The sequence below is a fragment of the Scatophagus argus genome, chromosome 8, assembly GCF_020382885.2.
Source record: "Scatophagus argus isolate fScaArg1 chromosome 8, fScaArg1.pri, whole genome shotgun sequence".
In the NCBI taxonomy this organism is placed as follows: Eukaryota; Metazoa; Chordata; class Actinopteri; family Scatophagidae; genus Scatophagus; species Scatophagus argus.
The window spans coordinates 15,508,575-15,524,345 of record NC_058500.1 but is presented as its reverse complement, the minus strand read 5'-3'; the positions used below and the strand labels follow the sequence as shown (position 1 = coordinate 15,524,345).

The following is a 15,771-nucleotide window of genomic DNA, read 5'->3' as shown; positions in this document are numbered from 1 at the left end:
CTTTCCAGAAGCATGGCTGATATGTTGTAGCTCGTGGTCAGACTCAAAGAAAACCCAAAAAATGATGCTCTCCTCCCCGTGAGGCCAGTGTGTATGAAGAGCACTCAACAGATGCAAAGTTCTGCACATAATGATTGCATTTATAAATATCTGTGTATCAAACTATGGATCAGGAACATCCGTGGGAATGTGCTGCACAGTGACAATGAAATCAACACAAACAACCTCACAACAAAAAGACTAAAGAAATTAAAATTCATATTCTAATATTAACCTGTGAAATCCTGATCTGTAACAAAGAACTGAATCAGTTCTTGTGAAGAGGAAGAGGCTCCTGAAAGACAAAACACAGTTGATTTTAAACCCCAAACTGTGAATACTTTATCTTCCACCCAGGTATATAAAAAAAGAAATGTGATTGTACTAATTGCACTATTATTTCATCTACTAAGTAAGATCATTAGAATTTACTTCAAACGGCCCAGTGAGGCACAACTTCCTGACCTCTTCTGACTTCAAAGAAAAAAATGAGGAAAATGGCATTATGTTTATTAAAAGCCGGTTGATTCATTCAGACTTCCTAAGCAACGTAGGTACATACACTGACCAATCTCATGCCAAACAGCATTTGACAGCAAAATACCATCCCTACTTGTAATAAGCTATGTTAGAAAAGTCAGTCATCACTGCCACTTGTACGGTATTACAATGGTCATCATGAAAGACCTAGGAGAAAAGGCATGTTGTTTCTGAACCCAAAAATGCCCCCAAAAAACGACCTAAAAAGTAACAAAATTGAAAAATCTCAACATAGCAAACAGTTACGTCAGTTATCCATAAATTATAGCACAAGTGAGCCAAACCACAATACGGATAAACAGAGGGGGGAAATAAATAAAACATCTTTTGAATAATAACAACATGGGCAATAATCATAAGACTTAAGGCTCATCTGGGACCTGAGGATTTCATACATACAATGTACAACAACGCCGCTCACACTGCTCAGTGCGCCTTGTCATGGATGAGGGAGGAAGGTAAGACATCAATTACTCAACACAAGCCTGCTGTTTACAATGGAAGCCATATTTGGGGCGTACACACTGCATTTTCTCGCGATGACAAAACAGGTGGAATTGAACCTCGATAGGTCAACACCTTTGGTTACAGTCAGTTTCATGGCAACTCTGAGGTCTTCTTGTAATGCGATGTAACGTAAAAGCACGACCAAAATCCAGGAAAAGTTACAAAGGTCCCAAATTCTGGTTTGTCATGAAGCAATGACGATTACTGTAGCTCCCTGTTTCTGGCAGAATATTAGTGACAGTTGGCCTTCTTTCAGTGCAGGAAGTTTCCTAAAGATAGTTCAAAGACAGGAGGGAAATGATTTCAACAATTACTTAAATAGTTTCACTTACATAAATATGAGTGATGTAAGTGCTTTAGGCCTCCCCCATTCCCAGGTAAGATAAAATCCCATCACCAATCAAGACTCCAGAGGTACATACATATCCATTAAAAAGAAACTGCACAGTCCCACAGAGAAAACATATACACATCCTACTGTGCATCACAACCACAGGGCCTCCTAGGTTAAAAACATGAGAGTAACCATTGCCTAAGATGGAGCAAAGAGAGAAATATCTTCAAAGAGACTGCAGTTGAGTGATGTGTCCTTTCAGTTCCATAAAAGCAAGCAGTTTCTTTCAGCAAATCCTTTAGAAAGGTATAGGTAAAGAATCCTCCTCACAAAGAGATCTCTGTAGAAAGAAAAGACACAGGAGGGCAGGGCAGGGAGCAGGCAGAAATGTGGCAGTAAGCCTCTTGTTGTCTTTGACCTGCTTTTTCTCCTCTTAATAAGCAGCAGCTGTAGTGCCTGGTTACTGCAGATGTTTGTCATAGTACAGTCCTGACTGTGAGGATTAACACCACAAGGTTGACCATGGGAAATACAGAAGACTCCGGGGCTGCACCTGTGGCTATGGAACCTGAAATATAAAAAAGAAATCCATCACCTGTTTGGTCTGGTATCCCTAATGTCTGGTTTGTTCTAGAAATGTATGGAAAGAGTCTCACGTGAAAGATCACAGTAAAATAAATAAATAAATAAATACAGCCCGCCAACTACAGAACGCACTAAGCACAAAGAACTACTAATGGTGTGAGTACCCAACTATACCAACAGATGGCACTGGTAAGCTGTGCTTATTACTTTCAAAGAGCTGGACTGCAGACATGTTGTGGGCACAGCAGCAGTTTGACTAAAAAAAGAAATGTCCACTCTTAAACAATCAGCTGCTGGTAATATTCTTTGCATGCTTGATCCTATCTGGTTGTTTGATGATATTTATATATATATAATATTTCTCAGTCTGTGGATAAGCTGCTATGATAACTGTAATCACAAAGTACATGCTTAGTTTCAAAGAGAAAAAGGCTTACTTGAGGACAAGTTGGAACCAACATTTAATGGGAAAATAATCACGGAGGAGTCAGACACTCTCACGTCTATAGGGTGCAGCCTCAAAAGATCAACATGTAATGCAGTTATAGAACATATTGTGTTTATTGTAGTAGACTTTCTTTTTACACTCACACATTGATCTTTGATTAATAGCAATCAGTTCTCAGGACTAATCTCAGAAGAAATCAGTTTAGGGAGCAGAAGACGAGAGAATGGAGTTATAGTGGAGTGGATGCAAAATAATTCCACATCCACTCAAACCACCAGTGTTTGGATGTTCACAGTTAAAGACTCATGTTTTTGTATTTTCATGTTTCATATTATTCCTACCTGCTATCTTTGGGATGGTGATCTCGCGGCTGCTGCTGCCTTCCCCTCCCTCACTGAAGGGTTTAATCTGGATGACGTAGTCCTGGTTGACTGGCAGGGACAGCTCCAAAGAGGTGGTGTTGGTCTCCACCACACTGGGACGGCTGTGTTTGTCCTGGCTGTACATGACCTGCAGTGAGCAGAGAGGGAAAAGGCGATAGCAGCAAGAAGCACGGCCTGCAGTCACTCCAGATACATTCTTTCAGACAGCACCCTGAGATGTGATGTGCTGCCTCTGAAACGAACAAGAATTAATCTTGCTGTAGATATCTGCACATGACTGTGTGGGACCACCAGAGGAGGGGCTTCAGCAGAGATAAGGGGGAATGTAGAGATGTATCAATCATAATTGTTTTTTTCTGCTGCAGCTTCACTCTGCTGGTACATGTGCCTGTTTTACTGTGCAGCATGACTTCCTGCTGAACTGCAATTGAAAAACTTGATTTTTGAGAGCGACTGAAATTGCGTGGCTAAAAATAATGTGCAGCGGAGTTATCAAAGGATTGTTATTTGAAGGAAAAGTATGCAATTTGTGGGGAAATTCAAAAGTTCATTAAAATGCAGCCGCACAACACATGAAATATATAATAAAGTTTAAAAATAAGTTTAAAAAAAAAAAACACATACTGTGCCTTCAAATTAAATGCAGCTCATCAGAGTTTATGAATTATAGGCACGTTTTTATTTAACAGCAAAATCTGAGCCTTTATTAATTAAATATGAGCGCGGTGTAAAAAAGTGTACTCATATGGAATAAAGGGGCTTGGTGACAGTCTGTCGTTCTCTGTTATGTTACAATAAAACCATTCACTCATCAGAGCTACAGTCAGTCCACTTCAAACTCTCATATGTTTTAGTTTTTTTTGTTTTTTTACCTTATATCCTGTGACTTCTGACTCATTCTCCAGAGCATGCACTTGGTCCCACCTCAGGATGACCTTGGAGTTGGAAGTGTTCCACATAATTTTGACTGGGGCTTGACTGGGTGCTGGGGGCAGGAGGACAGAGAGAGAAAGAGGAGGGAGGAAAAACAACAAGTGACCCGTTCAATAAACAGAAAAGTCTGCAACCAACTCAGCACGACGGTGATTTCCCATTATCAGTGTATCACCCCACTGTTAGGAGTGAGTGGTGACTCACAGAGTGGGGAGGAGCAGTGGACTCGGGTTGCTGGAGGGGCGGGGGTGAAAAAAATAATTAAAACCGGCACCAGCTTGCAGAAAGTCCTGGTGCATTCATGGTGAAACAATTACGAACCCTGATTAAGATTAGACTTGTTTTATGTGACTGAGATGTTTTACATCCCAAAGAACTATCATTTACTTAGCCATTTAGAGGTACATGGAGGCCAACTCATTTTCTGGCACATACAGCAGCCTCCACTCCAAGAGGGCACTTTTGCAGTGTTTATTCAAACATGGGGATCATTGCCCCTAGAGTCCAACAGCATGAGAAAAGTATGTTTTGATGTTTCTAGCGACAATGGCTGAGGAGAGCAACATGTGAGCGTCGAACAGATGTATTATAACTGTGATATTTATTAGCCTATACAAACATGAGAGGCTACACATCTGTCGGTGGAGCTCTGTCTTCATGAGATGGCACGTGTTTCACTTGAATGGTGTGCGCTGCAAGTGCCCGCACAAGGACACACGTGTATGCACTCATTGGGACAGAGGAAGAAGGTCAGATGATAAGATGAGGAACTGTCTAATATTTATGGGGGATCTCTCTCAGCAGGAAACAGCACATCATTTTCCTGCTAAGTCTGCATATCAAATTGTCCAGTGTGACCACAAATTAAACTGGCATTTACATCACAGATATGCCACAATGGCTATATGACATCCTTTTCAAACCATTCATGTGGGGAAGATGCTGAGAAACAAAATAATGTGCATAAAAGAGATGAAGGAAGAAGACCTCTTGAAGATGGAAATTCATATATAGTTTAGGAGTGAGAAAACACCAGTCAGTGCAGAGTGTTAGGTGTAGCAAAGGGTTCCCCAGTGAGGAGTAGGCTGAACTGTGCCAGTGTTTTAAGCATTCCACAAATCTATAGGACAGCTGATCAACAAGAAACCTTCACATGTTAATGTGGAAGCTACAAAAGTTTTCTTTTTATTTATCTGTGAATTTCTTTGACAAGTGAAAAAAAAGCTTTTTTTCCAGGGCAAATGATCTTGGAATTTTTTTCCACCTGTTCACACATTTGGAAAAAAGAAAAAAAAAAGAAAATAGAAAGAATGTTTAATTCACCTCTTTAATGTGCTCATATGCAGTGAATATTCCCTACTTTGAATCTAATCGGTGTAATGAAATATAGACCAGAGGAAAAGAAAAAGCAAAAAAAGAAAACTCTCTAAAAAAACAATATGTTGAGTGCCCTTACGTGGTTTCTTGGTTGTGACATTGACTATGTTGCTCTGTGGACCCACTCCAGCGGTGTTATAGGCCCGCAGGGACACGTAATAGGTACTGCTGCCCTCCAGATCCCTGATGAGTACTGAAGTTTTATTCCCCACTGTCCTGATCACACTGGCTGCGTCCTGCTTCTGCCTCTCAGCCCAGTACTGCAGCTAAAAACACACAACAGATACACAGATGTTACTTTATCAGCAGGTGTCTTTGTTGCTTAAATCTTGCATCTGTCAACTGTACTGTAGTGGACATGAACCCTGGAGGGCTTCATCATACTCATCTACTTTAGTTTACTTCATGAATGAATAACTAAATAGACAACAATACAAAAAGGTCATTGCATTGTTCACTAGCTGTTGGCTCTGTCCACCATATTTGTACATTTGCCGTTGTGTGGGCATGTGTTGGTTTGACCTCATAGCCCAGGATACGTCTGCGGTTGTTGCTCCAGGCCAGTGGCTTCCAGGTGACCTCCACCTCGGACGCTGACAGACTTCTCACCCTCAGCCTCCCCGGAGCTCTGCTGGGCTCTGAAAGGCACACAGGATGCTCAGTATAAGGAAGAAGACACAGATTCACTACACCCACGTTTACAGGCTGATCCATCCAATCTATCCACACCACCTTGTGAAGAGGAGTGAGCGCTCCACCAGAGTGACCCAGAAAAACATAGTTTTCACTGGAATTCATGGTGCTCAAAAGTGTGGTATAATAGCTTAACCTGGTGGTGTTACATAGATCCTTAGATGAGGCCTCTTTCACAAATACATTAAATAGATGAGGAGTGCATATTTACTGTTAAAGAAACTGTAATAATAATGGAAAGGCACTCATCTAAACACATTTTTCTTCTTTTTAAACGTGTTGGGAACATGTGCATTTATCGAAAACGGCGAAATGTTCCGATAAATAACCAAAGAAGTTTTACACCCTACGAAATCACCTCACTGCCCTGAAACTCTTTAAAAACTTAAGATGTTCCCATACATGAATGTGTTTACAGCACAGAAAGATGAGTGTGTTTGGAGAATAAACAGGTTTTGTGGCCATTTTTTTTTTTTTTAACAATAAACAAACCTTGAGCAAAAAAAAGCAATTACCTTCCAGTTATCATGGCCTGCTTTTCCTGATAAACAGACACTATTCTGTTGTTTGTGTACACGCCAAACCAAAACCTGCCCAGACAACCACTGCCTGCAAGTGGCTGTGAGGCAGGCATCTACTCACTCAACATAACCTTTCAGCCCCTGAAAAAGTACTTTTCTATAAAATTCAATATTTACGACTAAATGAGCAATGACTCAAGCTCAAATTTTGTTCATTAACACTTATTAAAAGTTTACTGGCGTCAAAAACTCATCTGATCTACTTCATTGGACTGTGTGGGTGAGGACAGATCAGATTCAAATCACACAGCTGTTTCAACCGCAGCAACTTTCCCACATCGATCATAGCAAGGAACAGTTTGAGAAAATGTGTTCTTCACCACCTTTTAAAGTGTATGGAACCAGGATTTCAGACTCCATACATGCTACACGGAACATTGCTAGTGTTGGTCTATAGTCAGTGTTTAAACTGACAATTACTAAATCACATCTGCAAAAATGAGACTAAAACTAATCTGATCTGTTGCTGCAGTGTGCAATTACTGACAGTGTTAGTGTTTTACATTCCTAGGGTTAAGTGAACACATGCTTTGCTACAAAGTTGTAAAAGTACACACCTTCCTCTGCTGAGTAGATAGTGGTCACTGGACTAAAAGGACCTTCTCCCTTGTTGTTGTAAACCCCGACTTTGACTTGGTAAGGGGAAAAGGGAGGGATGCTCTCATTCTTGAAGACATATCTAGAAGCATCCGGGGAGGTGACGGCAGCCTGCATCCAGCCCTGCGCCCCAAGTGGGCGGAAAGCCACCACGTAGCCGAAGCCCGGACCGCTCTGCAGCTCCTCAGGAACAGGCTAAGGAGGTATGAGATGACTCAGAGGGATGACTCAACATGATTGATCTAAAAGATATTAATACCTAAAAGAAATGTAGTTATGCATGTATTAGGGCACTTAGAGGAATAGGGCTGAGAGTGGTACTGTACTTGGAAGCTGTGCATAAACTCTGTCTGGTTAAGTGCTTTTATACTCCGGAGAAGTAAAATAGAACTATCCTAACAAAGCCGTACAGTTCATTCCTTGTACTTCATGTTCCAATTTCAAATTAAAAGAAATGAACAATCAGTGTGAAAGCAGAAATCCCAAACGAAGCAAAAACTAAAGATATACCAACACTGAGTGTCCAAGTCAATAATTAATTACTGCTGTGTTTGATACCAGTATCAATTTAAACAGGTTTATATCGAACATTTCATATATGTTTCAGAATTGTTAATGTATGTAAGTACAAGTTTACCTCCCAAGTGATGACCACCTCTGAACGTCCGCCACCACCGCCGTTCACTCTGGCCGGAGTCACTCTGGGAACTAACAGACCAAGCACAGTTTCAGCACTCATTATTACATGGAAAGAGTTTTTGGAATTGAACATATCCAACATTTTTAAGAGTTAGATCTTTGTTAAAGGCATAATAAGCAGCAATTTCCTTAAAAAAAAAAAGAAAAGAAAAAAAAAAGAAGTGCACGTCGCTGTGAGCTGAACAGAGATAGGCAGCATGAAGCCGACTCTTTGTTTATTCACACAAAATCCACAAGGTTGTGCAGAGGTCTGGTTGTGTTTATTTATGTTTTAGAATGCAACTGCTGTGACAACAACCAAAAAACACAATTTTTATTTCTCTGACGCTCTGTTCCTCTAACTGCTGCTCTCTCTCTTCATTCACAACATAACTCACTTGACCACCACTCACTCCCTCTAACTCTCCATCATTAAGCTGTGGGGGATCAGCAAACTTTGAAAGATGTTTTTTTTTTTTTTTTTTTTTTTTACAAACAGCAACCAAAATATCCTGCGTATTATGCCTTTAAATTTATGAGTACTCCTCTGATTTTGCAGTATCCTCCTATAGCACTGTTGGACTCATGAACAGTTTTCAGAAAAAGAAATAAAAGCTGTTGGCCTCGAGCAGGCACGAAAAGCAGGCCACTAAGGCCAGGTAAGCTCTCTTCTGACCTTTTTCATTTACAAACTTGTAGTCTTCAGCCCTAAGTGTGTATCAGACTTTCCACAACTCCCTCTGGAGCCGCAAATGATTTAATATGTTTTTATTCACAAATGCAGCAGTACTCCACAAGACCTGTAAACAAACTTTTTGGAAGTTGGAGTTCCCCTGTTTAATGTGCAGCATGACGAATACAACATCCAAAGCTCAAATCCAAGCTCCTGATGAAGCCAGTAAGTACTGACCTGCACTCGTTTAGAGGGTGTTTTCTTGGGCTGGTCATTATGAGATAATACAATGCCTCATATTTTTATGTTTGTGCAGAACTGCTACTGTGCGTGTGTACTTATCTATGCATATGTACACACAGATACATATGCACAGACATTTACCTGGATGTATTTGTAGGGAAGTACTACACTGACTTGATTTTATGTATGTTTGTTTTAAACCAAACATACTGCATTTGTTTCAGGTATTTTCCATGCAGGTGAAACGGTTTTGTTGAAGCAGCTGAGCATCACTGTATTTGTTGTGAATTTGGTTGATCCACATGGAAAATTGTCTGAAATACCATGGTACAATAAAGTTTTTTGAAGGGTTCTAACTAGGACTAGGACTAAATAGGACAACTCTACCTGTAATATGAATAATTTCCAAACAATCTGTGTCACCGCTGGCTGAAAGAGAAATCTCAGGAGCTTTTGATACGTACGCATTTCTTTGGTGCGGGCCTTTCTGGAGGGTTTGCTGGGCTCTCCTGTTCCAATACTGTTGGTTGCCAGGACTCTGAACTCGTACTCCACCCAGGGGCTCAAGTCAGTGACAGTAGCTGACAGTTGCTTCCCCCCTAGCAGCTCAGGAACTGAGAGACATCACAGAAATAACCATTCATTAAAGCCCTGTGAGATCTGCCACTGAATGTTAGCCATACTGGTGATGTGTTATTTACTGTCACTTCCTGTGTGGTGTTTTTTTTTTTTTTTTTACCAACTCAGTAAACTTGACTTTAACACGACCTACACAAGGACTGTCAGATGAAAGCAACCTACCAGTGGTAACGGCTTGCCACCCGAGAAAGAAGGGAGTCCTGGCCTGGATGGTGTAGCTGAGGATGGGGCTGTGGTTGTCCGTTCCAGGTCCCCAAGACACAGAGGCAGTGGTCTCCGTCATCTCAGTCACATGACAGTCCACAGGGGGGCCGGGGGGACCTGGAAGAATGAGGAGCCACATTTCACTCATAGCGGATGACATATACAGAGGATTAATGAAGTTAAGAGACAAAAGAATGGGGATGTGAACAGCTGGGTGGGCAAAGAATTATATTCAGTTTTCTCTGACTTTTGTTTTTCTATGAATGCCTAGATGGTTTAACTTCTTCAAATTCAAGATTCAAATGAAACAATCTTAGGATATTCTAAGTAAAAACCACAGTAATCTTGTTTATATTCTTTCATTCACTTTGTGATATAGAGGGGTAATGGGAAGGTTTGTCGGTTTTACTATTTAACAGGAGACTATTACAATGTCTGTGCAGGAAAACGACATTAATGGTGAGCAAAGGGTTTGTGGTTGATACTGTTAATTTGTGTATGTCCAAAAAGACTAAAAATGGAGGACAAGTGAACCTTTCACTGGGTGCACATCAGCTTTGATGCGGATACAGTGGCAATGTGTAAGACAGAACAACACGCGGTGTGAGGGACATCCTTACCTCTGACTACCACATCAGTGGCTATGGACACGCTGTCCACTTTGGTCTGAACGGCACACGTGTATTTCCCAGCATGACTCAGTTGAATGTTCCGGATCATGATGTCACCAGCCGAGCGCTGTCAGCGCAGACGTTCAGGAACAAGGAATAATAATAATAAAAAAAAGAGTAGGGGAAAAAGTCACAAGGCAGAATTTTAAAGTTGCTAAATGAACTCAAAGAACTGCAGAAACAAATGCAATGTCAAAGTGATTTCTTTTGGTATTCACTTTATTACATTATGAAAGGGAAAGGTACAACAGAAGTCCAGGGTCACGCCAAATGACTGGGTTGGAGTTTTCATGATCATTTACGAGGACAGCTCTTTGTGAGGAATTAAAAAGCTTCTTTCAGCTCTAGTCCTTTTATTCACTCTGATTCTATTTACTCTACAGACAACCCCTCAATGCCAAATACATTATTAGCTTTGAACTGTAAAGTTACAGCTAATGTTAAATTGATGTCTCATCTATAAAAGTCTGAGTGAACTCGGACTGTGAAACAGGATGAGACTTGATAATTATTTTGATGTATAATCAGGGACATTCTAAAGAGATAAAAAAAAAATCAGTTACTGCAAGTAATTCACTCTTTGAAACTCCCTGCAATCATTCAAATAATATAACTGAAGATCTAATGCGTCACAGATCTCTCACTCTGGCAAATTTTATATACAGCGAGAAAAAAAGAACCTCAAAGTTTTTTGTTTTTTTTTTTAAATCAAATGAGACTATGAGAAAAACAAAAAGCTACATGTTGAGGCATCATGATTTTGAAGTTGGCATTGGATTATATATTTTTTTTGTAAAATCCAAACTAATATGAAATTATTAAAAGGTGTACACTAATATTCTGACTGTGTTTCACACTGCCAGTGCATCTTTCAGTCTGTCTTTTCATTTCCCCTCCCATTAAATTTAACTGGCAACTTGTTCGAGTTGGAAAGAATAATTGAGTTTCTACACATTTGTATTTAAAGTGTTTTTAATTTCAGATAAACATTTCTTTTTCTTTCGGATAGACACCATGAGTCCATTAATTTTATCAATACAGCCTTTACAGTAGTGTGAGTACAGCTCTGGCGGTGACAATTAGCCCAACAAAACGCAGACAGAGCAGAGCATATCTCTGTTTGAAGCAGTGGAGCTGCTAATTGTTGTTAGACTCACAAGAAAAGAGGTTTTCACCAGCAGTGAGGTCAGTGTAAATATTGCAATATATATTTATTTTTTTGTTTAACACTTGCAGGTGTTCTCTGCCAGCAGACTTAAGTATTTCGTTTCAATGCTAAATTGGAAAATATCAAAGGATCCATCCAACATTCCGATGCCGGCGACCACAAAATACCCCAGAGGTCTTGTGAACCTTCCCCTGACAAGTCAGAGCAGACCTACAAAATATCAAGCAGGTGGTTTTAATGTTGCAGCTGATTGGTGTATATGCTGTTGTATAAGCACAGCCAATCCATGCTACAAGCTTCACTCTCCTTGACTTCACAACAGACTCTATCAATAGAGAAAAGCATGACCCAAATATATCAGGAATGGTTAAGTATTGTGACCATCCACCGTCAATATGTCGATAGTTTCTCTACCACAACATGTCAGTGGGGGTTCAGTGTGGAGGAGTCAAGTGTTTAAATGAACCATAGGGCTGCATGCAATCATAAAACTCTCGTTATTGTTAATGATCATGCTGAATGCCAAAAACCAACAAGAGGTGATAAAGAAGTCGAGACCTCATAATCGCTCCTCCTAATTAAAATAGAAAAATATTTTGTGTAAGATGATCAAATGTAATGCATGGCTGAGCATAGCATAATGAATTACTGGGTTGCTGCTCTTGTCAATGGAGAGGGTGTTATTAACAAGCAGAACAGGCAAAGATACAGCCCTCTTGTTCAGTCAGAAAAAAAAAAATCTGTATCATTCATCACAAGCAAGCATTTAATACATTACTCTTGAAAAGATAAAGCTGAAATTAAGCCATAGAGAAATGAGATGCAAACGTGTTAATCATTGTAAAGGAGTCTGAATGGCTAATTTTCCTACAAGTCACTTTAATCTACTGTATCTGTCTATAAGTGTGTAGAGAAAGGCATTCTGAGTATTACAAAGAACATGTAACTATTCACATACGCCATTGATTAAAGCCTCTCTTCAGAGACTGGAAGCTGATCTAAGTGGTAAACTGTTCAGGGTCACCGTGTTCAAGTGGGAACATACAGATTGTCAAGAAGCTAGAGAAATACTTCTTTTTAGCTTGGAAAATGTTACTCGATCAACACAAGAATCCACTGCTTCAGATATATGTGGAGAATGTTCATGTGCAACTTCTAAGCAGCAAAACATATGATCTTCTTCAGATCTTACCCTGAAAACAAAGATCTGAAGACATTATTGCGCTTACCCCACCAACTTTTTCAAAATATGCCCAGTGGCTTCCAAAATGAATGAGCTGCTCATTAAAGAACCAGGTGAACTTGAGGTCCAGCGTGGGGTCATGAGACACCTGACAGGGCAGCACGATGCTCTCGCCGACAGTCACGTCCAGATGACCCGCTGGACTGGTGATCACAGTTGGCTCTATAAACAGAGAGAACCGTATCAGCAGAGTATCTTTCCTCTTTTAAAGTAGATATACCTTCTACCAGTTTGTCCAGACTGTCTGCTATATGCATAGAAATACAAAGCTTGTTTTTATTTCTTTATGCTCCCTGAACATTGACAAATCCTGTCCACCACCAAAACCCTGTCCCTCATGTTAACCAAACAAAATAAATTACTTTCGAGCCTGTCAGTGAGGCTATATTGGATCTCTTTCTTTGGAGTTTCATAAATCAGAGTATGCTCTTATATATCACTAAACAACAACAAAGAAGAAGGGAAAAATAAACACACAAAAGAAAAAAAACTCAACCATTACGGCAGGTCAGATCAAGCCTATAATTTGGTTTTGTTTGTGCCGAGACAAAAAGCCATCCCATTTCAGCCTCAGCATGGTGTGCATCAACATAATCTTTGGTCCGTCTCGACTGGGTGTCTCATTCAACAACAGCGCAGTGCAGAGAATATAGCAGAGGCTGAGAGGCCCATACACCAGTCCACTGTGAATTATGCATGCATGTCATAAGCATCTAATGGACAGGCAAGCCAATGCAGCATGTCAGGGGGAGTAAAGGTCTATATTCGGCTCTGTCAAAACAAGTCGGCTTGTTTATCTCACAACCCCTAAGGAGCAGCGAATGGTCATGGCAGTGCATTCCAGGTGAGTCTTAGGAGAGTTTGGCACAAGGAGCAAAATGAGAGGGGTAAAACTTTCTGCTTCCGATTGCAAATCTGTCACGCTCATTTCCTGTTATGGCTCGAAGGAAAAATCACAAATTGGCTCCCTCATTCCCTACACAGTGCTCAGTGTAAGGCAGTCCTCATTCTGTAAAGACCTGCAAATGACCATATTTTTCAAACAGCCAAAAAGAGATGTTCTGATTTTATTGATGTGTGCTGGAGTGTAATGCATAAGAATTGCTGGGATGTATTGTTTATGCCTGAATATCCACATTCTGAGGAAGTGATCATTCATAGTAAATTCATAATAATAATAGTTAGCAGCAGGAAAAAGACGGCTGCAGACTACATCTGACATTCTGGGAAACGATTACGATAACTATTGAACTGAATGTCAAACAAAGTAAGAAATACCTAACATATAAATATGGAGCTGAACATTAACCTCTAAAAAACTAATAAAGAAATATGGAACTTATCAAAAGAACTGTAAAAAAAATATATAGGTGGGAACAATTGTATTTTTAATCAATTTTATTCCTAAAGTCAGCAATTTGAGGTGCCATCAGTCACTTTTCTTTTGTTTGTAAGACGTGCTATCAACACAAGTTAATGAGCCAAACAATTAATCGGTAAATCTTTATTTCCCGTGAAGCTGAATTAACAAGTCTGGGATGAAGTGGCGGCTGATATCAACTTTTATTTGTAACCTAAGGAACGAACTCAACAACAGCATGAAAAGCAAACCCTGCTCACAACCCTGAAGTCCAGCACATCCCTGGTAAAGGGTTCATCATTCACAGCTTCACTTACAAACTGGTTAACATGATTAGAGAAAAGTGGACAATTTAAATACATTTTATAAATTGGTCAATCACTCGTTTACGTCACGACCAAGCAAGGATGTTAAACATTTACTGTACTGCTTAGAATAGAGGACTTCCTGCTTTTCTCTGTCATCATCATTACAGATTCTTATATTTGGGTTGTGCATTGTTATATAAATTTAAAAAAGGAACCTGATAATTAATCAAGACAAATTGTGAAGATTAAAGAACAAATCAATTGAAAAACATATTTTCAGTATGCAGTCCTAATCAGCAGACAAAGTATTTATTTACTAACTTTAACTTTATTTAAGCACTGCAGCCGCTGCTGACAAAATGGTGTCTTGATGTATGTACAGCACAGTGCATGAATAAACATATATTATACATTTCATCTCTGACCAATATTCTAAATACACATACATACATACAGTACACTGTGTAACAGCTCCATTTGTACATGTAAAGAGGCTGTGGGGGGAAAAAGAAAGCAAAATTGGGCTTCTGTGCAAGCCAATTTGCAATTCAAAAAGATTGTGAAGAGGAATCACCAAAAGGCATTTTAATAGAGCACTGTTGTTGACTCTGCTCTTTAGAAAGACCTAAAAAATGTATTGCACTGCAGAAGTGTGTGATTTAAATGGACCGAAATCTTAAACAAACCGAGCATGGCTGTGAGCCACCGTACAAAAAAGCATGAATTAAACATTGAGCTGCGTGAATGCAATAAGCTTTATGTCTCGCTTCCTCAAGCCACTGCCAATCAGTTAATTGGGAGGTGTATCTGTCAGGTAAGAAGAGGGTAGTCTTTATATTAACTCTGCTTCACTGTTTATTCGTCAACAGCCAGGGTCATTGTTGGTTAATTTTAGATGCAGCACTGGTCGGTTGCGCCTCACAGCTGTTAAGCAGACTGCCAGATCATTTGTTTTATGTCAGTCTATAATACTGACAGCCATAAGCTATGTGTTAGTTTATTACAAGGGCTGGATAACAAATGAATGTTCAAATTACATCACCGTTTTGAACAATCTCATTCCTAAAATACATGACACGAGGCAAACAAGCTTTTAATGCCTTGAATGTTACATGTTTGGTATTCCTGTCATTGTACCGTTTTACTGTAAGTGTATTATTTTTTTTTGTATTTTTTGTGCAGGGGCAGCTGTTGACAAAGGAAGCAGCTAATCAGGATGAAATAAAAAAATAAACAAGCAGCATCAAGCTGCCATTTGCAGAAACCCAATCAGAGCTGATGTTTGAAGCCATGTCAAGAAAATAATATTTTACCTTTAACCAAAAGGCTGCCAGCACTGCTCGCTACTCCAAACTGGTTTCTGGCAACACATGTGTAGAGTCCAGCATCCATTTTAGTGACATTAGAAATCCGTAGGCTCCCATTATCCAACACAGTAACTCTGTGGATAAAAAGAGTAGACATATAGAATGAATAATGACTATATATATAGTGTTGCATTAATATAGTTAAAACTGAAATCTTCACTGCTTGTGAAAGCTTGCATGGCTGTCATTTTATATATACA

At 39.7% G+C, this 15,771-nt stretch overlaps 1 protein-coding gene across 8 annotated transcripts in view; it reads right to left on the bottom strand.

The window, feature by feature from the left end:
- Positions 1-532: 532 nt before the first annotated feature.
- Positions 533-15,771, bottom strand: part of cntn3a.1 (contactin 3a, tandem duplicate 1) — a 73,299-nt gene continuing 58,060 nt past the window's right edge. For all 8 annotated transcript variants that reach the window (XM_046396991.1, XM_046396992.1, XM_046396994.1 and 5 more), the window contains 12 exons: positions 15,518-15,645; positions 12,523-12,698; positions 10,075-10,192; positions 9,413-9,571; positions 9,076-9,225; positions 7,655-7,725; positions 6,978-7,212; positions 5,669-5,784; positions 5,226-5,412; positions 3,709-3,821; positions 2,795-2,963; positions 533-1,988 (listed from right to left, as the gene is read on the bottom strand). In XM_046396991.1, coding sequence (XP_046252947.1) covers positions 1,897-1,988; positions 2,795-2,963; positions 3,709-3,821; positions 5,226-5,412; positions 5,669-5,784; positions 6,978-7,212; positions 7,655-7,725; positions 9,076-9,225; positions 9,413-9,571; positions 10,075-10,192; positions 12,523-12,698; positions 15,518-15,645 — 1,714 coding nt within the window. In that variant the 3' untranslated portion in view covers positions 533-1,896. The remainder of the gene's footprint in view (positions 1,989-2,794; positions 2,964-3,708; positions 3,822-5,225; positions 5,413-5,668; positions 5,785-6,977; positions 7,213-7,654; positions 7,726-9,075; positions 9,226-9,412; positions 9,572-10,074; positions 10,193-12,522; positions 12,699-15,517; positions 15,646-15,771) is intronic.